The sequence below is a fragment of the Protopterus annectens genome, chromosome 3.part0, assembly GCF_019279795.1.
Source record: "Protopterus annectens isolate FY-2018-M chromosome 3.part0, PAN1.0, whole genome shotgun sequence".
Lineage (NCBI taxonomy): Eukaryota > Metazoa > Chordata > Ceratodontiformes > Protopteridae > Protopterus > Protopterus annectens.
The window spans coordinates 322,044,894-322,071,738 of record NC_056731.1 but is presented as its reverse complement, the minus strand read 5'-3'; the positions used below and the strand labels follow the sequence as shown (position 1 = coordinate 322,071,738).

General features: G+C 42.5%; 1 protein-coding gene across 5 annotated transcripts in view; it reads right to left on the bottom strand.

The window, feature by feature from the left end:
- Positions 1-26,845, bottom strand: part of GRB10 (growth factor receptor bound protein 10) — a 2,734,830-nt gene that overhangs the window by 168,698 nt on the left and 2,539,287 nt on the right. For all 5 annotated transcript variants that reach the window (XM_044064795.1, XM_044064794.1, XM_044064798.1 and 2 more), the window contains one exon: positions 3,892-4,002. In XM_044064795.1, coding sequence (XP_043920730.1) covers positions 3,892-4,002 — 111 coding nt within the window. The remainder of the gene's footprint in view (positions 1-3,891; positions 4,003-26,845) is intronic.

Sequence of the window (26,845 nt, the reverse complement as noted above, 5' to 3'; positions counted from 1 at the left end):
TGCAGAGGAATTGTCCTTCATCTCATCCTGCCCCCACAGAAGCTCAGCCTTGCTCCCACCCTATCCCCTTTTAGACTATGCTCAACCCTGTACAAACTCCAGACTCTACCAGGATCATCAAGGGGAATGGCCACTTCCCACTCCTGGGATGGGCACATTCTCACTCTCTCTGCCACAAAATTAGATGTCTGAATGACTAGCAGAATCCAGGTTGCTTGGGATGTAGTCAGGGCTCTATCTGTCTCCACTACCAGAGCAGTGAACTGTCTATCTCATATCTGCCTGCACAATAAACTCATAGTATTCTACAGGTTTTCCCAAGAGCCAAGACGTACAGCATGCTCTTCAGTCACACAAGAGTGCTCACATCACATCTTCTCAAACTTTATTGCTCAACAGCATCTGTGTTTGTAATTATCTCATCGATTCACATAGAAGAAATGTGTATTTTCCCAAAATATTTTGAATTGTTTTCATTCTAAGACCAAAGCTTCCAGAAGAAAGAGTCAGGCAGAATGAGGAAGTTTAATGACAACTCTTACCCAAGGTGTAGTCACTTAAAGTGATCATTCTAATGAAAAGTTGGGGTGGGGGTACAGGGGGCAGGGGACATCCTCTGCAAAAAAAAAAAAAAAAACTATTAGGCATTTTTGGCTGTTTTTGCTTACTTGAAACCTGTTCAGCATTTAATACATGCCAGTGGCATATTCTATGGCCCCTCATGATTAATGCAACACTACACCAAGGATAATGACCCTTGGTCGACATGGGCATCCTGAGGCAGTGAGGCAACTGTCTGATGTTCATTGACAGCCCTCTACTCCTGGTCCACACAAACACAATGTGTGACAGATGCAACTATATTAAGAACCTTGAATCCATGCTGTCTCACACATCAGCCAGTACATATGACAAGGAGCGGGTTGCCAGCATGCACACTTCACCTCTTACTCCACCCAAATCCACATTACACATCTACATATGCAGAGGTCCTCAACAGAAACATACCTAAACACCAAAGACCTCCCAAACACAAACACAAGCACGCTACACATAACACTTCCTCTGCAGAAGACATTACACATAACAGCTCATGCACCAGTGTCTCACCGGCCAAACCCTTACGGCAAAACACAAAATCAAACATATTAGTCATAGCTGATTCCTCGTGAGACACACTGATATCGCTCTCACCAGGCTGGATAAAGAAAAGGTCACGGTCAGCTGTCTGTCAGGTGCCAGAATACACCATATCACCCATGCACTCAGGTCTCTCAACAACAGGTACTGTTATGACTCCGTCAAAGTCAATGTTGGTGTGAACAACTTGAGATGTACCTCTCTGGATTACAGGGAGAGAGAGACATGACTGAGCTCTTGAACTTTGTGTTTCAGGCAGGTACGTCCCTAGCCTTAAGCAGCATTGTACCTTTGCCTAGGATGATGCCTCAATACAAACAGAATTGGCTTAGCTTCTGGGGTCATTCTAAGAGGATCCACTATCTGTCAGCCTGGGATGACATGATCGACAGACCTTGATGCTTTGCCAGAGATGGTCTTCATCTGTCACCCTTGGGATTTCGGCTACTGGCTAATGCTCTTGCCACCCCCATATTGCCTTCTTCTATTGTAAAAACTCCATCTGAAAACAACCTCGAGGTTATGCTGCTAAAAGCTAGGAGTCTCAACACAAAACTGAACACACTGGAAGCTGTCCTCACCTTGGAAGGCCCAGTCATTTCTGCAGTCATGGACACCTGATTCAATGCTGTGGAGAGCACCATAACCATACTGGGTAACACCTTCTTCCACATGTTCAGACCTCAAACTGAAGGTGTGAAAACTAAAGGAGGAGGTGTATCAATATTCATTAAACATAAATACACCTCCAGATTAGTGAAACAGTATGACTCCCAGTATGACCTTGGGAACTATAGACTAGCCTTATCTGCAAGGCCATGGAACAAATCATCATGGACCTTATCAACAAAGATATAGGTAATCTCCAAACACTTGATCCTACTCAGTTTGGATCTGTCAAAGGGAGATCATACCTGTTAAACCTGGTGGACTTCTTCGAGACAGTCACCAAGTCCTTGGACAAGGGGAAATCTGTGCATACAGCCTACCTGGACTTAGCCAAGGCATTTGACACTATCCCCCACTCAGGCATAATTGACAAACTCAACCAACTAGACTGGCTCACTGACAGAACTCATATAGTCAAAATAGGGGAATCCACCTCCAACAGCAGACCTTTAACCAGTGGCGTTCGACAGGGATCAGTCCTGGGACCTCTACTTTTTGGGATCTATTTCTCCAAAATACAAGCAAAAACTAAAGGTCTGTGGCTGACAAAGTTTGCTGATGCCTGCAAACTGGGGGCAGTCATAAAATCTCCAAATGATGTCAACATCCTACGAGAGGATCTTACACAAACAAATGATTGATGCCAAAGTCATGGCCTTAACTCATTGCAAAAAATGTATTATCATCCCTTTCAGTAAGAGCAATGTTCTTGATAACTACCACATCAATAGCAACACTCTAAGAACGCACTCAGTGGTGAGAGACCTGGGCACACAGGTTGACAGAAAGCTTACCTTTGATCACTATGTCTCCACAGTGGTAAGAAGGACATTCTATATTGCTTATCTCATAAGTAAGGACATTGCCTCCATAAAAAAAGAAGTTATAACCTCCCTGTACTCTTCCTTCATCAGGCAAATAATTGAGTACAACATCCCTTTTGTTATGTACCTTTCCAAGCACCTGCAGCAACTTGTGGAACCACAAAGGTTCTTCACAAGTAAATTCAAGGTCTTCAGTAACTGTCCTATGTGGATCATTTGAAATCACTGTCACTTTATTCTGTTTCATACAGACTACTCAGAGATGATCTCTGCATTATTGGAAATGCTTCATATCTGAAAGTCAAATGGTACATGGGTTAGTCACTCTAAAGACCTTAACTTGGTATGTGACATTAATAAAACCTGATGGAGGGACAGATTTGTCTCCCAGAGGTTAACAGACTCCCACTTCATGTCAAACTGAGCACCTAATTAGCCCTCTTCCAACACAATCTGGACGACTGGATGGGTGACTGTAAATTCACCCCAAGGGTTCCACCTGTGTCCCTGTTGGATGGGGCAATAGGTGCTGATTGGGGAAATAAGGAAAATAACTTGGCTAGGTTTCTAAGGGCCCTAGGGCCATTAGCCTAGTAACTTCTTATGATTCTATGATCCTATGAACTTGGAAACAACATGAAAAGTGTTCCATGCCTCTCCCTGTCAACAAGGGACAATAAGTGAAGAAACAAATTCATAAAATAAAGATCTACTTCTCAATCAAAATTTGCTGTGGAAGTGCCTTGCAGTAGCCGCACAAAGGTGAAAACTTTTCTAGCATTTGCTTCTTTACTTCTGCACACAGTTATAATCCAAACAAATTAGAGAGCCTGAGAATGCATTCTGATGAAATAATATTCTCTGATCTTAAGTTCTTAAGCCAGAAATCTGTTATGAGTATGCCAGACCCCAAGTACTGAGTGCTAAACTCCAACAGTCATAAAAAACAAGCAACCCATCTTAAGCTACATTTCCAAACCTTTGTGCTGCATAAAAATCCATATGCAACATATGTGTTAAACATCAGACTAGGTATTTAAGTTCCATAAAAACAGTTCTTACCTTCATACAGAATCAGGGTTGCTTGGGATGTACTCAAGGCTCTATCTGTTTACACCACCAGAGCAACTAACTGTCTACCTCATGGAAGCTCAGCCTTGCTCCCACCCTATCCCCTCTTAGACCATGCCCAACCCTGAACAACTGTTTGTGTTAAACATTAGCCTAGGTATTTAAGTTCTATAAAAAGAGTTCTCACCTTTATACAGAATCCATAGTCGGTAGGTGCGTTATACATCTTCTTGCCGTTAATGGAGGAAAATACGTTACTGTCTTCAAGGTCAGCAATAAGCTGCAAATGTCTCGGTTCCTAGACAAACAGCAATGGTTAAAACAAAAAAAAAGGGAAAATTAAATCACTAGTGAGAAAGAAATGCCACTGTATATACATACCTCTTCTCAAAAACAGGCTTCTTTACATCTTTATTTCTTTCACTGTTGTATTTAAACATGCTGTTCAAAGACAAATATTATGGAACTAAACTTCAGTTTGACACTTAGAAAGAATTGGGCTGAAATAACAGTAAACCACTCGTAGGAGTTTAAATAAACCAAAATCCTTTATTGTCAAAAAGTACTTAATTTGTGTTAAAAACAACAGTGTTTTCAGCCTACCATTAGGACTTCACGAATGGTAGGACAAAAACGCTGTTGTTTTTAGTGTTAGTTAGTTTTTAGTGTTTTTGACAATAAAAGATTTCTGTTTATTTAAACTCCTACGAGTGGTTTACTGTTACCTTGCAGTGCGATTCTTTCTAAGTGTGGGTTTTTTTTTTTTTTTGGTTGGTTTACCGTGCTGAGTTGCCTCAATTTTCTAGTTTGATACTTCACTTTCAGAAAACACTAAAAAACGATCACATTCTTTCTTTGGTGGCAATGACAATTTCAGATTTATAATAATTATGAGAGAGGCTACATAGGGCAAAGTCACAAGGACTGGATAGGGCTTTTTGTCTTGCAAACACTATGCATTGAATGCTTATATGCATGCAGAGCATGGTCTGTACACATGTTTGTGACAGCTTGAGTGCACGTTGTCAGTGTCTCTGTAGCACGCTGAATTTGTGTATGCAAAGTGCGTAGAAGTTGAAAGGGAGATTTAACACACGTATCCTTGAAAAGACAAAATATGCATGTGCTATATTACAGGTTACAAAGGTCATACCTCTCAAGTGTACCACATTATAAAAACTGCTTGTTATTTTGAGTTTTAAAATATCCATGTGCTTTGCAGTTCTAAAATGAAATGTTTTAGCATACATCCAGTATAAAAAAAAATTAACTCATATTTATGTTTAATAATACTAAATCATCATTCATCAAAATAACTTTTTGTAAGTGTAAAGTAACACATTTAAGCACCCTCTGATCCTCTTAGTTGAAGTTATTAGTAAGCTGTTAGCAAGTGTTCCACATTATAAAAGGTAGTGCCCACATTTTGAACATGGGGTAAGAGTTATGACAAGGTACTGCAAACCTTTTAGGTGCAGGAAACCCTAAATTCCCATTCTGCATCTCTGAACCCTCAAGGCTTTCTCTGTCATGCCTGAAACAGTTATACACCACAAACACAAAATGCTTTGCCTATGACAAGACAATGCCCACCTTACAATTTTTTTTTGTCTTTTCGGCTTTTCCCGGTTAGGGGTCGCCACAGCGGAATTCCGGTCCGCTAATGATTGGCAGTAGATTTTTATGGTGCTCAGTTGCCAGCCCGACGCCCAACCTTCAGCGAAGGCACACCCATTCACGCATGTCTTTCGAACGCCACTCGACCGCGGGGAGGATATGCAGACTACACACAGAAGGCACTCCAGCCGAGAATCGAACAGGACAACCTCTTGCTGTGAGGCAACAACGCTACCGCTGCACCACCGCGGCTGCACAATACCCACCTTACAATGAACTGCATAAACAGCAATTCAGATTCTCACTTTCCATAAACATGCTCTTTGACCAGGCAGCAATAAGCTACCAATTATCTATGACATTTTAAGTATCAGGCAGTTAGGACAGTACAAAGCCTAAAATGGGTTCAAGTGAAAACAGCAAACATTTCAACTTATTACAGAAATAAAATCATCAGTGCCTGATTACTGCCTCCTACCCTGGAGGGATTCAAATCAGATTGTAAATTCTGCACATTCGGATGACTCAAGCCACAAAACTGCACCTAAAAGAGCAACTAAATCTTATTTTAATTTAAATGAAATAAAAAACGATTGAAAAAAAGAGCAACTAAACAAAAATCAGGAGGGTAAAAAAACTATGGTAAGCGGGTGTGATCTAACATAAAAAGACCACAAATCAGCCTTCTGCTGTTACGGTGAATTACCTTCACAACTGTATATTTCTTTCTTTCTTTTTGTAATTTGGATAATTCAGCATCTACAGACAGAATTCCAAGCTATAAAATCCATAGGTCTGGTAAAAGCATGGATGGAAGACCAAGACAGTTTTATCAAACATAAGCAGAAGAGTTTTCTCGACGGCAGGCAGCCCACCCACCACCACAGCAGCAGCAGCATTAGGAGAATGAGTTCTAACCTTTCCAGAAATCGGTTTACCTGCAGACTAGCGCTATAAAACAAAACACAGCCTGATGGCCAGTTCATGTGGTCTGCTTGGTAATGGCTGCATTCGCCTATTCTCAGCAAAAGAAACAAAATGTTGGTCAGATTTTCTAGATGGTGTCGTTCTTGAAATTTAAGTGCATAACTGAGTGAGAAGGTGCACAATATAAAATACCATCACTTCTGAATTATGGGGATACAGACAGGAGGAGGAGTCAAGTGAATCTTTGAAACCATTATCTGGCATAACCCTAGGCATAAAAGTGAGATTAGTCAAAACTGAAACCCTACCATTACGGAACACTGTACAGGGTTGTAAAGCCAGAGGAAATTTCAGCACAGAATGCTTCCAAGCTTTTGCAACCAGCAAAGATGTTTTAAAGTCAAAAATGTTATACAGATGACAGGTTAAAAAGTCATTCTAAAGTAAATTCTGATCCCAAGAAGTTAGATTCCTTCTCTGAGGTCTAAGATGAAGAATTCTCTTTAAGAACAGGTTAACAATGTACACAATGAAAAGAAACGTCCATAGCAAATTAGAAAATCTCCAATGAACAGTAAGCTAATCTCGATCGACAAAGATGAAAGAAATTATCTAAGATAAAAAACAACTGGACTTGTAATGGAGAACAATATGTAGGCTGACACCAAAGAAAAACCTCTTCCACATTGACAAGTAAGATTTCCTAGTGACACATCTTCAAACTGTGGCAATTTCAGAGGATAATCAAACAATTAACCTTTTAGCCATGAGATGCAGAGGTGGATGGAGAATTTCTCTCCTTCTTATTGAGAGAGGAGATTGTCCTTGACAGTTAAGGAACTAGAAGCAAATTAGTGTCGATGAGAAAACCATGGCTGCTTCAGCCAGAACAGACGTGTCAAATGAGTTCAGTACGTGTCAAATGAGTTCAGTCTTCCCTCTCCTTGTTTATTAAAACAACTCTCTGAATCAAAGAGAAAGGTGTGATTCCATATATAGAAAGCCCTGAATCTAATCCGTAAAAGTGGTGCCTTGTGCCTTCCTTGGAAAAGAAAGAAGGTGAGTACTTCTAGGTGAAGTGGAGAAATACATACACAGAAACACTATATGTATCTTGAGCAGAACTGTCATTAGGGGAGAGAGAAGGTACAGCTGGGCAGTTGTCCATGGTACAAGTTGTTAAAGAGCATAATCAGTATTGTCACAATCAGTCCTTACAGCAGCACAGTGGTACTCATGCTGTTGTTCAGTGTGAGTGCTGATCCTTGGTTAGCAAGCAGTATTGGTAATATTTAAGGAGCAGTGATACCAATGATAGCTACTTAACAGAAGAGTGCCTGCTGTTTAGATTTTGCCACTAAAAAAACAAATCAAAAGAAGCAAACAACTAGGATGTTTTAGAAACATAGCACTTACGTTTGTAAAGGTTAGGAAGGTTTTTTTTTTCCTCTTCAGCCGAGTTTTTTTTTTTTTTTTGCATCTTTGACTCTGTTCAAGATTTTGTCAGTGAATAAGGAAAAATAAACTACTATGTTGTAGCAACATAACAGCTATGTGACTTCTGTTTTTTGGTCCTTAACTGTTACTCTTCAAGTCTACTTAAGGGGTATCAACTGGAGTGTTGCACAGGATGCCATTTACCTGAGTTAAAACTCTAATGTTAAGAAAGATTATGTCTTGAATTCATAGGTAAACTGCACAGTATGCAAGGGCCTTTAGGAAGGTTCTTCTAAACACATGGGGTGTGACTAATCCATAGCCTATAACTGTGTATCCACACAATAGCCTGCAGAGCACATTATGCATTACAGATGAGTACAAGAACAGATGTAAATGATAACGATACATAGCTCAGCAAAAAAAAAGCTTCGATTCATAGCTGTTAGCACAAAGGTCACACAACCTGTTTGTGTGCAGAACTATAAGCAGACAATATTGGATAAAGTATAGTTTATGTTGAGTAACATTTTCTTGTCCTGGTTCATGGCTATATGACACAATTATGCATCCTTGCAGTCCTAAGGCTTGGAAGCATTACAGCCACAGCCTGATATATCATGCCCTTACTGATGACCACAGTGGTCTGCTTTTAAGTAAACTGGAATATCATCCAGAGCTTGGTTAATGTATTAGGTTCATAGGCATATACTATGCTGAAGACTACTAGGGCCTTTATAAGCCTAGCCGTGCAATCCAACCCAATTGTGTCCCCATGTACCATGGGCATTTATTAGGAGGTGATATGTTAGTTAAGACATTTCTAGACGTTATGTGGGGAGGGTATGTTAGTTTAAGCATTACTGTCTCTGCCTTTCAGGGACACAGGGGCCAGACCCAAGGTAAATTTCAGACTTTCCATCCATTGGTCAAGGTTATGCTTAAAAAGGGTTAGGGATGCATACTGCTTCACATGAACAGGGAGACTATTCCAGAGCATGAGGATCCTCTGAGACACATATCTGTCTCAACAACATGTCTTATTTATGTCACAAGCAAAATTTTAATCCTTGGATCTAGTGGTTCTGATGCTAGTCATGTTGAAGATGTGCAAAAGGTCCATCAGAGCTGGATCCGAGGATACCTTGCATGCCAGTTACAGATCGCCTTTCAGTAACCTGTAGGAAACCAAGTATAGATATAGGACTTTAAGGAGAGTCATACAGGGCAATGCGTTTATACCCTGGATTCTCCTGGTAAGGAACCTTTATTTGCATTCCAGCTGTTGCAGATGTCTATTCAAGCACATGTCGAAGTGGGCATTATAGTCTGATGGGTCTGATAAGGGATGAATAAAGTGGCACTATGACTTCTTTGGACCTGGATGCCATGCTTCTTCTTATAAACTGGATGACATATAATGATTTTCTTACTACCTTGACCGCATGTTGGTCAAAGGCCAAATTACTGTCTATATATGCTCCCAGATCCCAAACTACTAGGTCAACTCTTAGGGATGTCTTATTAATGGAGTAATTAGCTTGGGTGGCAGTTTTACCCAAAGGCACTATAATGCATTTCTTGGCATTGAGTTTTAGTCAGGGACTTTGGCACCAGTAAATTATATGCGTTAGATCCTCTTGGAAGATGACCGTGTCAAGGGAGGATTCTATTATGACTCACAATCTGCAGCCATTTGTGAGCCTGGTCAGCCAAGGCCCTTGACAATAGCCTTTACTTCCAAGAAGTAGATGCCAAATAGGAGTGGTCCCAGCAATGAGCTCTGAGTTACTCCACTGGTGACCAGTCTCTTAGTGGAAGTGGTATCACCAATCCTGACTTCCGGGTCCTGTCTATATTATATCCACATGATGGATCTCACAGAATGCATGGTCTTCCTGGACCTGTAAATTACAAGGTATGGGAAGCTCTTCCATCAGAGTTATAGGGTCATTTTATTGACCAGCTGGTGACACATGGGTCATTTCCCAGGATTCTGTGTTATTCTGTCTTATAAATATTTTAGAAGTTTGTTGATGTTATGCCGTTACACATTAATGAGCAGATATACTTTCCCAGGACTAAAGAGAAGAGACAGTCAACACTATGAGTGGTTTCTAAAACAGTGACCACTTCCGTGAGGTACTGAGTGCCATAGACTGCACTCATGTGGTCATAAAGACTCACTGTGGACCATAACCACTGAGATACATCAGTAGGAAAGTCTACCATTTCCTAAACTGCAAGTAGTCTATGACACACAGGGGTCATTGCCAATGTGTGTGGGCAACATCCTGGTAGCTTTCCTGATTCCTGTATTTGTCATACATGTCTTTTTCCAGTGTGGAGTTTTCCTGCAGGGTCATCTCATTAGTAGGCTCTAGCAGAGTGAGTGGAATAAATTCACACATGCACTGTGCTTGTACTCAATTTCTCTCCCAAATAAAACTTTAATTGTGTTTAATTTTGCAAATAATGCTGGCTAACCCCTTGAACCCTGCCTCATGACCTCCATGTTCAACACTGAAACCACTGTTAAGATAAATTTCAACACTGCTCATATGCAGACATGGAACATGATGGAGGATGTATTTGGATTACCAAAAGCACGGTTTCAATGTCTGGAGAGATCTGGGGTTTCCCCTCCAGTACTCACCTAATACAGTCAGGAAGATTTTTGTGGTCTGTGCCACACTCCATAATATATTCTGAAGGTGGGACTGACATCTTGAGTTTGTGACTATATTACATCATCTCCCAGCAATTGTAGTAGCACAGCAGGTGAAGCCGATGATGGCAATAAAGCAGCAGGTTAAGGTATGTATAGGGACTGTCCCTAGGTAACAATGGATGCAATAAGTGGCATGCTGGCAAAGTGGTAATATCTGTTTAACAAGTTTGTGCCACAATATGTACAAGTCAAGATGGTAAACATGATGCATATTGCATTCCCATCAGGCTTTGCTGGTCACTGCATGATGTTACTGTACATCAGACATTAGCTTAACATCATCTGGGATGGAGGGTGGTATGGGTCACAGTAGTCACTTTTGCATAGAGTCCTATGGGATACAGTAACACAAAACTGTCAACAAAACTAGGGTGGGGGTTGAAACTGAGGTGGAACGTTTAGGCACAAGTCAGCAGATGCACAGAAGTCACCGGACACAGTAATACAGGACTGACAACCAGAAAATTAGTGTGGGACACATGTCATTTAGGTAGGTTGCAAGGGTGTTACTTTATCAGCAATCATGTCTTCCTGCAACATGGAATATATCATATGAGCTTCTTCTGTTACTTCACTAACAAGACTGGGGCACAGCACAAAGAGTCCTGTGGTACGGACAATGTTTTACTTTGTGACCTTAGTTTCCTGAAACTATGGTAGTGAAGTGTGTGCTGGGCTCCTGACCTCTCATGGCAGGCAAGGTGTATTACTTTATGATCTGGACCTGACTGATGTTCATTGGAGAGGGGTACCAATAATGGATGCAGGTAGGCATTACCACCCATGGCAAGGTGTAGCTAGGCATCACACAACTCCAGGCATAGCTGCTCAGTGCACCCTTGCAAATGCCCATGTACATGGCCACCCCTTGTCCATACCCCACCCCAGCCATGGACAGAACTGCCAATTTGGGTAGCCATGATGGCAACAGCAATTCTACAGAGTCTAGTGCTCACGGCAGCATTATGTGCCACCAGAGCTCTTACCTCAATAATAAATTCATGACATTTGCATTTCGTGTCCTCATGTATAACTGGGCAGCAACATTACAAATCCATATTAATGAACCTACCAACTCCATTGAGGATTGGATTGTGTGGCAGCTAATTGGCCTTAGATCACACTCCTGTACAGCTGCTGATTAATGTCAAATGCCACCCACATGTCCAGGACAACCGTAATGGCTGCCCTCACTGAATACCCTGTGTTGCTGGCTTATGTCACCACCATAACCATCTGTGCCCATAGGTGAAGCACTGCACATCTCCAAAGCTGGTGTTTCAGTCATAAAGCACTGCAAATAGGCATAAATCATTACTTGTACTATTAATCACTTCAAGAACTAAACCCACTACTACTGCATATGTGTACTTTGCATGTTCTCATGGCTCTGCGCTGCTACATACCACAAGTATTACTCATGCCACCAAATAATGCCTTCACACATAGGCCTTGTGAAGTTGCACAGAGCATCTCCTTGAATCCCAGCTTTAATGACTGAACTCACATTTGGGATCTAAATGAACCCTGTGACTCAGCATGACCGCCAATGCAGTGTAGTCTACAGGAAGATGAATCTCAGTGAGATAAATATTCACTGGTGATGCAAGATCATAAACATTCTCTCATACTTTACCGAGATGTCAAAAACAAATTCTCCCTTTTTGTTTATGCATCAGAATATAGTGTATTTTCTAAGCCATCTCTGCAAAACTCTTCCAGCAGATTTATAAACCTCTAATGTGACATGGACAAAAATAATACCTGCAATTTCTCTTTGAGTCTTGATGATGTAAGTGCCTATAATAAAAATATGGGATAAAGAAGTAGTAAAAATATTCTTCTCTAATTTTTTTGAAATGCCTCTTCCCATCATTTCAAATTATGAGGAGGAGGAATAAGACAGATCTGTTACTCCAAAAAATGGAATACTTGATTCTAAAGGCTTCTCTCTTAGCTAATGTTGAAAATTTCTCATTACTCAAGTCAGAAGTGACAAACTTCATGATACCCATGCAGACGGGAACTGGAAGCTCGACCGCTGAATCTAACACTAAGGCAATGTACGAGCACATCCACCCGTGCATGAATCATGCCATTCCAAACAGAACCAAGACGGTCTCCTCCAAAAAAAGGAACCCAATCTGGTGGTCCCCTGCCATAAATAAACTATACAACAGAAGGAAGAAACTGTTGCAGAAAAGAGGAAAATCCCGGGATGCAAAAAACTCTCTTACCAGCCTCAGTAAGAAGCTGAGATCCCTCATAAAATTCTCCAAAGCTAGTTACGAAAATAAAATTGCCAAAGATTCCAAGGACAACCGCAAGGCATTCTACAGTTATGTCAAGAATCTAAATGGCAATGCTCAGATCTGCTCTCAGCTACAACAGATTGGCATTAAATATACTGATCCCAAGGATATTGCCAATATCCTGGCAGATGGATTCAGTGCCAACTTCACCCCCTCAAACCCCCTAAAGGGCCCATCTCAATACCAAAAGATTGCCAAATTCCAGGACTCATGGCCACACAGGTAAAAAACGCACTCTCCAAAACTAAGAATATACCATCCATGGGACCAGACGATATCCCGGGCTGTGTACTACATGAACTACAAAATTAACTGGCACCTCACCTAAGTTTCATGTTTAATCATAGCCTCACCTCAGACTTCGTGCCCAATGAGTGGCGCACAGCTACAGTTATCCCATTCCACAAGGGGGGATCCACCTTGGATCCCTGGAACTATCACCCCATCAGTCTGACGAGCCTGATCTGCAACGCCACGGAACGCATTATCATGGAACTTATAAACAAAGACATTGGCAACCTTCAAACACTGGACCCCACCCAGTTTGGCTTCGTAAAGGGCCGATCTTGTCTCCTCAACCTGACTGACTTCTTCGAATCAGTCTCCAGAGCCGTGGATGAGGGTAAGGCGGTCCACACAGCCTATCTGGACCTCACCAAGGCCTTCAACACCATCCCCCACTCTGGAATCATAGATAACCTTACTAAGCTGGGCATTAATCCCTACGTCACTCGATGGGTTGCCAACTGGCTTACTGACAGAACCCACACTGTAAAAGTAGCCGACTCAAAATCCAGCTTCAGACACGTGACAAGCAGAGTACCTCTGGGTTAAGTCCTGGGACCACTCTTGTTTGGCATCTACTTCTCTGAAGTACAGGCCAGCACTAAGGGACTCTGGCTAGCAAAGTTTGCAGATGACTGCAAACTGGGAGCCATTATTGAATCCCCAAATGATGTGGATATTCTACAAAAGGACCTTACAGAAACAGATGCTTGGTGCCAGAGCCATGGGCTCAAGCTCAATTGCAATAAATGTATAGTTATCCCCTTTGGAAAAAAACATGTACACATGAATTACCATATAAGTGGCAGCACGATAGCCACATAGCCACAACAGTCAGGAAATCCTTCTATGTGGCACACCTCATCACTAAGGGCTTTTCATCCAGAAAAAAGGAGGTCATTGTCCCACTGTACTCATCCCACATTAGACTAAACACCGAAAGTGTGATAAGGGACTTAGGGACACAGGTGGACAGTGGTCTCACTTTCGATAGCCACATAGCCACAACAGTCAGGAAATCCTTCTATGTGGCACACCTCATCACAAGGGCTTTTCATCCAGAAAAAAAGAGGTCATTGTCCCACTGTACTCATCCCACATTAGACCCATTACAGAGTACAACGTCCCATTTGGTATGTACCTCACAAGACATCTGCAACAACTGGAAAGGCCACAGAAATACCTCACTAAAAGAATCACAGGCCTAAAGCAGATGCCCTCTGCTGACCGTCTAAAAAAACTCCAGCTGTACTCTGCCGCATATTGCATACTCAGAGGTGATCTCTGCTTAACATACAAGGCCATGTCAAACCCAGTGCTGATGGACATGCTACACTTAAAGAAATCCCAATCCCTGAGTGCTACATGGTCCAGGGATCTGAATCTTGTCATCACAACGAACAAAACATGCTGGAGGGATAGGTTCCTGACCCAGAGACCCCCATACTCTGGAATAGACTGCCCATACATGTCAAGCTGAGCGCCTCTTTGGCCCTCTTCAAAAGGAACCTTGACGATTGGATAGGAGATAGGAAATTCACCCTGGGGATCACGTCAGTCGCCCTGCTAGACAGGGGACCAGGGAAGTAAATATTCTGGGAAGAAATAGGCAGGGAATTGATATGGCTAGGCTTGTATAGGCTCTTGGGCTGATAGCCTAGTACCAACCTATGAAACCTTGTATACTGCACACCTTCATAATTCTCAAAGAAATGTCACACACAAGTCAAAGAAAGCACAGTGCTGTAAAAGTAACTTTGCTTGCATAAAAATCAGAAAAAGTGGAAGCATTATTAAGAATTTTGTCAAGACAGGACACAAAACTTTTCACTGAGATGTTGTCCAGCAATGACCATGGAGAAATCTCTAGTTGAGAAGGCACAATTTCAGAACTTTGCCTTACTAATGGTGAGACAGATGAAGCTGGAATGGAATGATAAGTCCTCTAGGGGCGTTTAATTTGAGGGGCGCGGGGGGGCATGTACGAAACATTTACCCAGATAAGGGTGCATGAGAATACTCTTTAACATTTTAGGAGACAATCAGTTGGAGGCAGGGGGAACCACTGGTGGCTGTGGTGAGGCTGAAAGGGAGAACTTTTCAGTGAAAATGATAAACTTGAATTATTCGGAAAGGCATGAAAAACTACATATTTGGCAGGTTACTTAAAGGTGATATTTGGCTGGCGTACAAAGCAAATGTCTGGTCCAATTCTGTTTGAAATTCTGTAGCTAGAACACACTGCTGGGAAAGTAAATAGCACACCTAGTGACCCTAGAGTTAAATATTAACATAAATAAAAGCAATAATAGTAGTTACATTACATAACACTTTTCAAGATAAGGAATAAAATATTCATCAACTTACTATCAGACATCAGCCATTAGCTTCCTTAAACATAATTATATTATATATATATGGTATGTAGAAAACATTAACAAAGGATTACAAAAATCAATCTTCCTGAGAGACTGTAGGTTGTAGCCAACAGATGAATTTCTAAGCTGCTTCTTCTCTCGCATAACATTTGATATGGAATATCTGAGGAAGTGTCCCTGAGAGTCAAATGCCACTACCCATTGCCCCTAAGGAAGAAGAGGGACTACATTATTCTCAAAGGTAAAAACGTGAACTTTCAAATTCTCATGAATGTGCTGAGATCTGAGAGATCCAGAAAGGGTCTTCAGTCTGTTTTTATGGGAAGCACACAGAAATCAGAATAAAATCCTGAACTTCTGAAGTGAGCGGGAATTCTTTCTACTAACTTTTCTAATCTCTTGTGAAAGAGTGTTGTTGCACACATTTTTGTAATTAGATGTATGTCAAGAATCGCCAGAAACTGTACTGTATCTCAACTAGAGTACTGCTTCCAACCATAATCCTTTGGAATTTTTGTCTACTTCTCTTGAGTTGTGAAATTCCGCTCCCTACAAAGGATGGTTAAGTAAGCAGTATTAGTTTCAGAAAATGGTACACATTCTTGACTTCTCCATTGCTGAAAAGTAATAATCATCCACAGAATACAATTCTTGTAGAATATATTTCTTCAAAGAGTAACAAGAGGCACAGAATCTACTGTATCTCCTCGACATATCCAAGCTTGCATTACAATACCTCAGCAACAAGATCTCATAAATGACAGCAGGAGAACACACGTTGTCACAATGCATGCACATGTGCTTACTGTGTTACTAACAAATGTGACACAAATAAAAAGTGCTTCTGCAGCCACTGTACCCTCCCCGGCACTGACATGTGGGAGACTTTACCACCCACTCCCACTCATTAGGCTAACACTGTATCTTGGACCACCTGCTATTTTTATTATTTATTCATTTTATTTTTACATTTGTTAACGGGTTAGTTCGACTGGGCCCAGAGAGCCCTTTTTCAGTGGAGACCCGAGGAGAAAAGTTGCAAGAAAGTAATTAAAAAATAAGAAAAAAAACAAACAATTCAAGTTGTAAGATACTTAACAGTACAAAAACAGAGGAACAGAAGTATACAACATGAATATTTACAAGGCAAAAGTACAGTATTTTGAGAATGCAGTAGCAATATGTTTGAGAAATTTGGTTAGCATCAAGTTATATGCAAGGAATACAGCAATGCCTAAAATAAAAAATATGTAATATAAAATTCAGAGTAACATCATGACATATTACAACAAAGATGTGTTTAATAGCATAGGTACTAACTGCAGAGAGAGTTGAGACAGTTGTGAAGACAGTTGAGATAGCAGATACCAGGTAGATATGTTAATTCATAGAAGAAGAAAAATTCATTAGGTTATTTCCTGACAAGTACAGATCCATTCATGTTGGAAACAAATTTTTAGTTGCTTTTTATATTCTCCACTTTTGGTGGCAAATTCAAAATCGCTACAATATTGTTTCTGCCAGTTCCTGACTGACGTCTAATTACTAATTGCTAATATGTGCGTGCATTACAATCTCATTCCAGTGTAAGGAACAGCACAACACAAGCAGCTACCACGGCAAATTATTACACTTCAGCAATTGTAACTTGAGTTTAGGTGAACTTAAGTCCAAATCATAACACAGTCTTAAAGTGGATACCCTGCAAGCAAAGACTTCATAAGTGTTAACAACCTCTTTTTCTAGCACATCAGTAAGGATTGTACGAAGCCACTGACTACAATGATAATGAGAAAGACAATGAACTTCATATGAAAATAAAAGCAGCATTAAGAAGATAAAGTTTCAGTTTGAAAGTTTGAAGATTAGCTCCATATTCTAGCCTGTGCTGTCTTCTTTTACACTGTTGTGATGCTTCCATCTAGTGGCTACCTGGTGTACACTGGGAAGCAATGTTATGCTGACTGAGACAAGGGTACAGACATGTTCAGGAAAAATAATGTACATACTTATGTCAGAAAATACAAATGCACTTCAATATTTTGTATAAACCATCACGAGGTACTTGTATAAATGTCAGGCACAGTTAAAGACATATAACTGCAAACATTTTCAGAAACTATAATTCATGTCGATTTAGCACCTTCTGATCTAAGACCTAGTCCAAGAACTGACCTTGCGGATGAATGTAAAATATCTAGCCTATTTTCATTAAATCAGTATAATTTATTTTATTTCATTTTTATTTTATTTTTTATTGGAGTGTTCCAATTGTGCATTTTCAATTTCTTTCAAATAAACACTCATAGCATTATCACATATGAAATACCCCATGGCCCATTTTACATTTTAGACTTAGAAAGTGTATCTGCTACTACAATAGCTGGAAGGGGATTTTGAATTTAAGCAGGTCATCACTCAGTCTAGAAGATTAGACTTAGAATAACCTTGGAATAACGAGGTACTGGAGTAAGCTTACAGCTTCAGTCTTATGTTTTGAGTGATTGATAAGGGGTTTAATTTACCCATGGTGGAAGTTAAAATTGGTATGGAGCTAAGCTGTCCCATATTGGTAAGGACCAATGTCCACGATGTTACCAACCCTGGTTGGGATGTAGACTTATTGGTCCACACAGTTTGTATTGATGACGTCCAGAAACTGCTGGGTGCACAGGTTTGAGGAATTCTGCCAGTTGATGGCAGGAGTGGCCTTAGGTCAACTGGTGCCCTAGGCAAAAGGGCTCCACAATACCCCCCACCACACCACCTGGTGCCCCCATTCTGGTCTACCTACACCAAATAAATACTGGAAAAGTGCCCCTGCTATAGTGGTGCCCTAGGCAGCCGCCTTGTTCGCCTATGCCTAAGGCCAGCTATGGTTGATGGAGGAGTAGTTGAAGTTACCTAGGAAAATGGTATTTGGCTCAATGCACAGGGACTCCATGCTACTTAGTTAGGAAATATGGGCTAAGTGGAACACAGATCGGGTTCTGTACTTAGCTATGAAATGATACAAGTTGGATGTGGAAGATTTCCAGGTGGTCATTTTGTCTATAATTTTTTTTCAGAGTCTTCAGCCTTCACCTAGTGCAGTGAGTCTGAACATATGATAGGTCAACGGTCCCCAACCTTTTTTGCACCAAGGGCCGGTTTCATGTAAGAAAAAATTCCATGGACCAGCCATCGTGCGTGCATAACAAAGTGCATAATATTTATTTATTTATTTGACATTTGTTTACCGGGGAGGCCAGACTGAACTAGAAGTTCATTTTCAGCCAAGACCCAGGGAGAAAAACTCCAAAGTACAATAAAAACACAATTGGCAATAATTACAAATAAAAAACACATTCTACTTAACAGCATAACATTGATCTACTATGGTCGAGAGGTACATAAACCTAATGGCAACCTTATTGACTTTCTAAGTTTATAAGAGCAATATGTAAAATCTGTCCCTATTATTTTTCTCTGTCCAGATTTATTGTGCAAGAGGTTGAGTGGTATGGTCGAGAGGTACGCAAACCTCATTACTGCTGCTGCCACGGATCATTCTCACTCTTCACACACACACACACACACACACAAATGGGCTCTTCTACTTTCATGCATGCATTCACTCACACACGCAGACAGAAACAAACTTTTTTCAGTTTTATTTTAAACTCGCTAAACAGCAAAAGCGCTGCTTAGTGAGTGTAAAATAACAGCGCACTCGATCTCACTACTCACGCTCTCTCATACACACAGTCACTTATTTCACACATATATACATTCTACTTTCATGTATGCATTCCCTCACGCAGACAGACACATACACACATTCACTTTTTTGTTTCACTCCATGCTGGCGTCCATGGAGTGAATGATCCAAGGCCTGGTACAGGTCCGCGGCCTGGTGGCTGGAGGCTGCTGTGATTAAGCCATACACTGAAGGAGTGCTCCCACTGGTCTTGAAACAGATCTCCATGGCAATGCATATACTAATGTCATATTATTGTTCTAGATTTGCTATTTTTAATATTTTTATTGTAATTAAATGATAACCAACAAATTAATAAAACATCACCTAATTAAAAATCATCTTACATTTTCATAATTCTCATATCTCTGTCATACACAAATATTTCAAAACATTTCAAAATATTAAATATTTACACTAAACATATAATTCATCTGTAAAGCTCCAAGTAATGAATGTCATTTTGTCCAAAATTTATAGTTAGGTTACTTATTCATTTATTTTATTCTTACTAACTGCAGCTCTTCTTCATAGAAAACAGATGCTAAATTTAAAAAAAAATCTCAAAAAGATTTAGTAATAGTAGTAGAGATACTTCTCCAGTTCACTGCAATTACTTTTCTAGATACAGGTAATCAAAAACAGATTAAAAAATGTTGATCTTCATGATACACCCAAGAATTGCAAAATTAAAAAGACTCAGGAATTTAATAATACTACAATTATCAGACCTTTATTGTGGTCTATGTTTCCTATCTTCAGATGTGGCACCCCTGCAGCCAGAAAACATAACAAAGGGACTGCTCCATGCCTAAATGTACAAGCAGGTACCTACAAGTGGGAACCAAGAAGTTATGTACTCACCATAACGTTCGATGTATGTAGTCCATCTCGCCTCACATTCTTACCCGTGGATTCGGAGCCGAACCTCGGCTCCAACTCGGCCATACTCTAGCTCGAAGTCTTTCAATTGCCTGGGCTAAGAAGGTACCCCATGCTGCACTGCTCCCTTTTCCCAGATCTAGTTTGCTGCGAGCTCAATCACTCACTTCTCCACACACAACAACCCATAGAGAAGGAAGAACATACTAACCAGAAAGGAATTTGAAACCATACCTAACCCCTTGGTCCTCCAGGATGGGGGAAGGAGGGGGGGTAAGTAAGAATGTGAGGCGAGATGAACTACATACATCAAATGTTATGGTGAGTACATAACTTCTTGATGTTATGTAGTCCAATCTCGCCTACATTCTTACCCGTGGGACAGCGTCCCCAGCACCTGAATCCTGGGAGGCTCAGTGGAAAATACTACTGAGCACTGTGGAACCAAAGAAAGACCTGCCTCTGGACACCAAATCTAACTTGTAGTGAGTAACAAAGGTGTGAGGAGATGCCCATGTAGCCGCAGCACAAATATCATCCATAGACAACCTGGCCTGAAAGGCTGTAGATGTAGACACAGATTGGGTAGAATGAGCCTTCACTCGAAATGGTAAATCCCTGCCACCTAAAGCATAGATGAAGGAAATACAACTGAAGATCCATCTAGACAAGGTGACTTTGGAAACAGGAGACCCAATCCTGTTTTCTGAAAATGAGACAAACAACTGATCCGATTTTCTAAGATCCTTCGTTCTATGTAAATAGAATCGTAATTGTCTGTGCACATCCAGCTGATGAAATCTAAATTCTGCCTTGTTTGAGAACTCTGGAAAGAATACAGGTAGTTCAATGGCTTGGTTTAAATTACTAACGGAAGCCACTTTCAGTAGAAAGGAAGGGTTTGGTCTGAGAGAAACCCTGCCCTTATGAAAAATCAAGTAAGGTGGTCTAACTGATAAGGCTTGAAGCTCCGAGACACATCTGGCTGAAGTGATGGCTACCAAAAAGATTGTCTTCCAAGTCAAATATTTTAAATCACAAGTGGCTGCAGGCTCAAAGGGGGGCGAAGTGAGACATTGTAGAACAAAATTTAAGTCCCAAGGCATAACTGGGTCAAAAACTGGAGGACGAAGCAGCATAGTGCCCTTCAGGAATGCCTTACAAAGTCTATGTGCCATGAGACTAAGCTCATCAGCGACGTGAAAAATGGAAATAGCCACCAACTGGACTTTAACAGTTGTGGACGCCGATCCCTGGTTGAAAAGCATGGAGAGGAACTCCAGGACTGACGAAATTGGAGCTGTATAAGAATCAATTTGTCTTGCATGCGCCCACATGGAAAATCTCTTCCATTTGCTGGAATAGATATTTCTGGTGGAAGGCTTATGGGAGGAAGAACAGGATATGAACCACTTCCAGTGAAAAATGATGAAGCCTGACTAATGATGGAAGTGGAGGAGCCAGGCTGTCAACCGGAGGGTCTAAAGAGAGGGATGAAGCTGCCTTGACATATGAGTCAGCAGATCTGGTTGAGGGTCCAGAATCCAGGGGGCGTCCACTAGGTAAGGATGGAGAAAGGGGAACCAAATTTGACGAGGCCAGTGTGGAGCAATCAGAATAATTTTGCTTCCCAAAGATTGCGCTTTCTGAATAACCTTTGTCAGCAGAGGAACAGGAGAGAAGGCATACAGTAGACCGGAGGGCCAGTCGTGAACTAGAGCATCCCTGGATAACTCCCCCTGTAAGGGGATAAGGGTGAAGTAGCTGCTGCATTTGGTATTGAGGGGGCTGGCAAATAGGTCGCAGCAAGGCTGACCCCACCTGCGGAAAATCTGTTCCGCAACCTGATTGTTCAGGGACCACTCGTGAGGCATCAGAATAGCTCTGCTCAACCGGTCAGCAATCACATTGGACTTCCCCGGAATGTGCATTGCTACAAGAAAACGTTGGGAAGCAACTGCCACACTCGCATGGCCTCTCTGCAAAGGGGGTACGACTTGGTTCCTCCCTGTTTGTTTAGATACCATACCACCGACATATTTTCTGTGTGGATAGCAATTGTTCCGAGAGGAAGAAAGCTCTGAAGTGCTTGCAACACTAGTAGCACTGCTCTCATCTCCAGGACATTGATATGCAGATGCATCTCATGTTCCTGCCATGTGTCTTGGACTGTCCTGCCTAGATAATGCCCCCCCCCCCAATCAGGGAGGCATCCGTGGTCACTGTGGCAACCAGAGGGGATGGAACAAAGGGTTTTCCCGCGTTGTGGTTGCTGGTGTGAAGCCACCAGTGAAGATCCTGCTTGCACCTGTCTGTGATTATTATGAGATGAGAAAGCGGAAGCAGCCTCATGTGTAGCCTCGCCAGAGGAACCAGCATAATTGTAGCAGCAATCGTCCCCAACAATTTGAGGATCAATCTTGCCTTCACTCTTCTCAAAGGGAGCGACGCGTACACCTGCTGTTGTAAACTTTGAATCCTTTCTAGTGGTAAAAACACCCTCATGAGCACGGTGTCTAACTCGGCATCTATAAAGGTGATACGCTGCGAGGGCAAATAGGCAGACTTTTCCCAATTTAGAGTGATACCCAACTGCTGACACAGTTTGATCGTGGCATCTATGTTTTGTAGGAGTAGATGCCTGGTGGTGGCAGAAAGGAGCCAGTCGTCCAGGTACGGAAACACTTGGAATCCCTGACGTCTCAAGTGAGCCGTCACCACTGCCATACATTTAGTGAACACCCTTGGGACTGTGGTGAGACCAAAGGGCAGGGCACGAAATTGAAAATGACTGGCTCCCAGCTGGAAGCGCAGATGACTTCTGGATGCCCTGTCCATCTTTATATGGTAGTAAGAATCCTTGAGGTCGATGGAACACATCCACACTTCTTTTCCCAACAATGGGAAAATAGATTGCACCGTGACCATTCGGAACTTGGACTTCTTCACATGGGTGTTCAATCTGCTGAGATCCAAAATGGGCCGCAGGTCCCCTGTCCTTTTCAGCACCAAAAAGAATCTGGAGTAAGTCCCTAATCCGATCTGGTCTGAGGGGACATGCTGGATGGCTCCTTTTTCTAGCAGCTTTAAAACCTCTGAAGCTGCAGAATCCCTTTGATTGGGTGGAACATCTGGGATTTTTTTAATCAGAGGGGGAGCTGAAGAGAAGGGAATGTGATATCCTCCGGAAACTATATTTAATACCCATTGGTCCTGAGTGATACCTTGCCAGGCCTCTGGGTATAGTGAAATGCGACCCCCGACTGACTTCGGAAATGAACAGTCGGGCCTCCCATCAGGAGCGCTGGTAGGGAGAACCACGAAAGGAATCGCGGTCTCCCTGGTTATGCAGGCCTCCTCTGCCCCTAGGGCGGCGTCTACCAGAACTACCACCCCCTCCCCTGCCTCTGGAGGGGGACTCACCTTGTGCATCATGAAAAAACCTCTGCGATTTTTTGAACCACATATTCCCACCCCTCTGGGTCTTGGGATAAGTCCTAGAGGGTAGGGAAAAATGGACTCCCCCAGCAGACAGAGTTTTTCCCTCTTGCTCGCACCTAGTGAGACTGTCCTTCACCTTGGTTCCGAATAAGGAGGAACCATCAAATGGGGCTTTGGTGAACGTAGACTTGAAGGCCTCCGGGAAATTACAGAGGCACATAAAGGAGTGTCTCCTAAGCGCAACTCCCGAACTTGCCACCCTACCCGCTCCTTCAGCTGCGTAAGAGATCAGCCTCATGTAGGAGTTAGCAATAGAGTTGAGGGTAGACATCTGAGCGTTGATCTTCTGAGCCACCGCATCAGAAACGTTACCCTGCAGAGTATCTCCAAGCTCTTTCAGGACATCTCTTTGGAGCCATGTAAAATGTGACAAGTAATTCAGTCACCGCAGAGTAAAGGCCGCTTAAGAAAACATACGCTTCCCGTACCAGTCCATGGTCCTAGACTCCTTGTTAGGAGGATGAACGGTAGACGAAGTCTCAGCCAGTTCCTTCTTGGTGGCCGCTGCCACCACCATGGCATCTACAGGAACTCCCTTGGATAGAAACTCTTTGTCAGAGGGGGCGAACAAGAATTTGTTGGGTCTCCTGGGGACTGGTTCCACAGAGTCAGGGTTTTCCCATACCTTTCGACAAACCAAATCCAGAAGTTTGTCGAAGGGTGGAGATACCCAGGAGGCGGAGGGCTGAGCCCCAAAGGCCTTCAGGAACACCAACTCCTCCTCGAAGGGAGCTTTTGAGGGCCAGTCACCCCTTTGCTTCAAAATGTCTAGGATGTCAGAGAAAGAGACATCCTCAGAGGATGACTTGGGGGACCCCTCCGATTCCTCGAGGTTGGTGTCTGATGTGAGGGACTCATCTTGGGAGTTGATGTGCTTCCTCCTGCACGTTCTTTTTCTGGGTGGCTCCTCAGGCAAAAACACTGAGGGGCCCTCAGAAATATGGGGGCCACTCATGGGGGTATCCTGAGGCCTTGGGTCTCTGCTGTCGAAAGATAGAGGGCGATCAAAGACCCACACTGGAGCTGGAGGGGACAGAGTGTCAGTGCCGAATGATGCTGCTGAGGACCTGGCCAGCACAGTCTGCATGGCCTCGAAAGCTGGTCCCCCCAGCTCCGAAGATCAACCAGCCATGGAAGACCTCGGAGCAAAAGGGACAAGATCCGAAGCCGAAGCAGGGGTCAGGCTCCCCCACGCCGAAGCACCGAGAGGGAGGCTAGGAGCTGAAAGGCATCCCAAGGCCTCCCCCTCGAGTCCGATCGAGGAACCATGAGTCCTGGACCCCGTGGATGGAGCCGACGGGGTCGGAGCTGAAGCCAGAGCCAATAAGCCAGGATTGGCCATCGGAGCCGACCTAGGGACATCAAATGGTGCCGACCACTCCTGCTCCGAAAGCTGAGATTTGATCAGAGAAGGAAGTATCGACGCTGGCTGGGTGACAGGCTCCAGAGCCGAATGGGCTGGAGCCGAAAACAATTTTGCCAGTACCGGTGATTGGAGCAGTCTCTGTACCACTCTATCTACATCCACATCTGAAAGAGTCCTGGAGGACCTAGAAGATAAGGAAGGAGATCTAGACCTCCTCTCCGAAGGAGACCTGCGAGGAGGACAGACCGGCCTAAAAATTGGAGACCGGCTCTGAACTAGCACCTCCACAATCGGCTCCGAGGGACTTGGAGCCAAAGCAGATTCAGTCAATACACTAACTTCCTGCAGCTCCGAAGACAGTGGAGCCGAGGATGCCAATGTAGATTTTACTACTTTCTCTGGAGGCTCCGAGGATACAGATGGAGCCGGAGAACGTTTTTTAGCCTTGGAAGTTTTACTCTTAGAGGCAGAGGACTTGAAGCTAGAAGCCCTTCCCAAATCCTCCTCGAAGGAGGGTTTCAAAAGTCCTTTCAAAATTAGTTTGTTCTTCCTCTCCTGAAGAACAAGCGGGCTAAATGCATGGCAAAATATACAAGACTCCTGGAGGTGAATAGCCCCCAGACAATAAACACAAACAGAGTGCCCATCAGTGATTGACATCTTATAACCACATTTAGTACATTTCTTAAAGCCCGAGGGGTTATGCTCTTTTGTATCCTTAGACATACTGAAGGAAAAAAAAAACACCAACCGTTAATAAAGATCAACCATTAATATAAAATCCACAAGCACGGGAACTAAGAAAAACCCAACAGACAATCACAAAAAGACCTCTAACTTAAGCAGTCTCAACAGGAACACAAGGAAAGGACTAGGTTCTCTAACTTAAACGGTCCTAGCCCGAGGGATAGGTACCTACTAACAAGCAACACAGAAGAAGAGGCGGACTAACTCCTCTAACTGAAACGGGCCTAGCCCATAGGGGAAACAGCGGGACAACCCAAAAGACAATACTACGAGAAAAAAATACACCAGATTATTAAACTAGTACACACACACAACACACAGCTATGAAAATAGCTTTTTTCTGAAGCAAGAATCTGTCAGTAAAGACAAAAGTTATACTTAGCCACAGCCAAGAGCGAGACCATGTCTGAGCTATACGAGTGGCAAACGAGATCTGTGAAAAGGGAGCAGTGAGGCATGGGATACCTTCTTTGCCCAGCCAATTGAAAGACTTTGAGCTAGAGTATGGCCAAGTCTGAGCCGAGGTTCGGCTCCGAACCCACGGATAAGAATGTAGGCGAGATTGGACTACATAACATCAAATGTTTCATTAAAATAAAATAGTGTGCAGTGCAAAATAAGGAGATGTGCGCAGCATAGCCTTCCTTTATTCTCTGTTCCCTAGTCCTGAAAGTGAGTTAGTGAGGAGAGAATGGCATATGATACTATAGACTGGAGACTCGAACCTGTGCATCTGCTGGTTTCTGCTTTACATTCCGACCCTGCTTCATATACGGTAAACAACAATGATACCTTCATATCGCAGAAAAGCAAAAAGGTGAGTCAAATGATAAAGTGGAGTTGGCAAACAAATGTCAAAATAGTAAAGAAAAAGCAAAATCAGTAAAGAAAAAGCAATCTCCACCACTGTACATTCTGAACGTACTGGGAAAAGTTTGTGGATAACCTCATCGCCATATCACTTTGTGGTGGTCATACAGAAGGTTGTGGAACTAAACTGGAAGAAGAAAAGCAAAAGCATCCCGTGTGGTCTTGTCTGTGACGGTACTACTTTTTCTTCCCTTGCTTTTCTTGTTTACTTTTATTGGAGCAATTACTGACTGCATTCTGAAGAAGCCGTGAGGCGAATGCCGACAAAAGCGCTAAATAAGGTGTCTTAGTGGATCTACCAGAGTGTTTCCTTGCTTCTACAACTTAACAAATATGTTGAATGCTACAG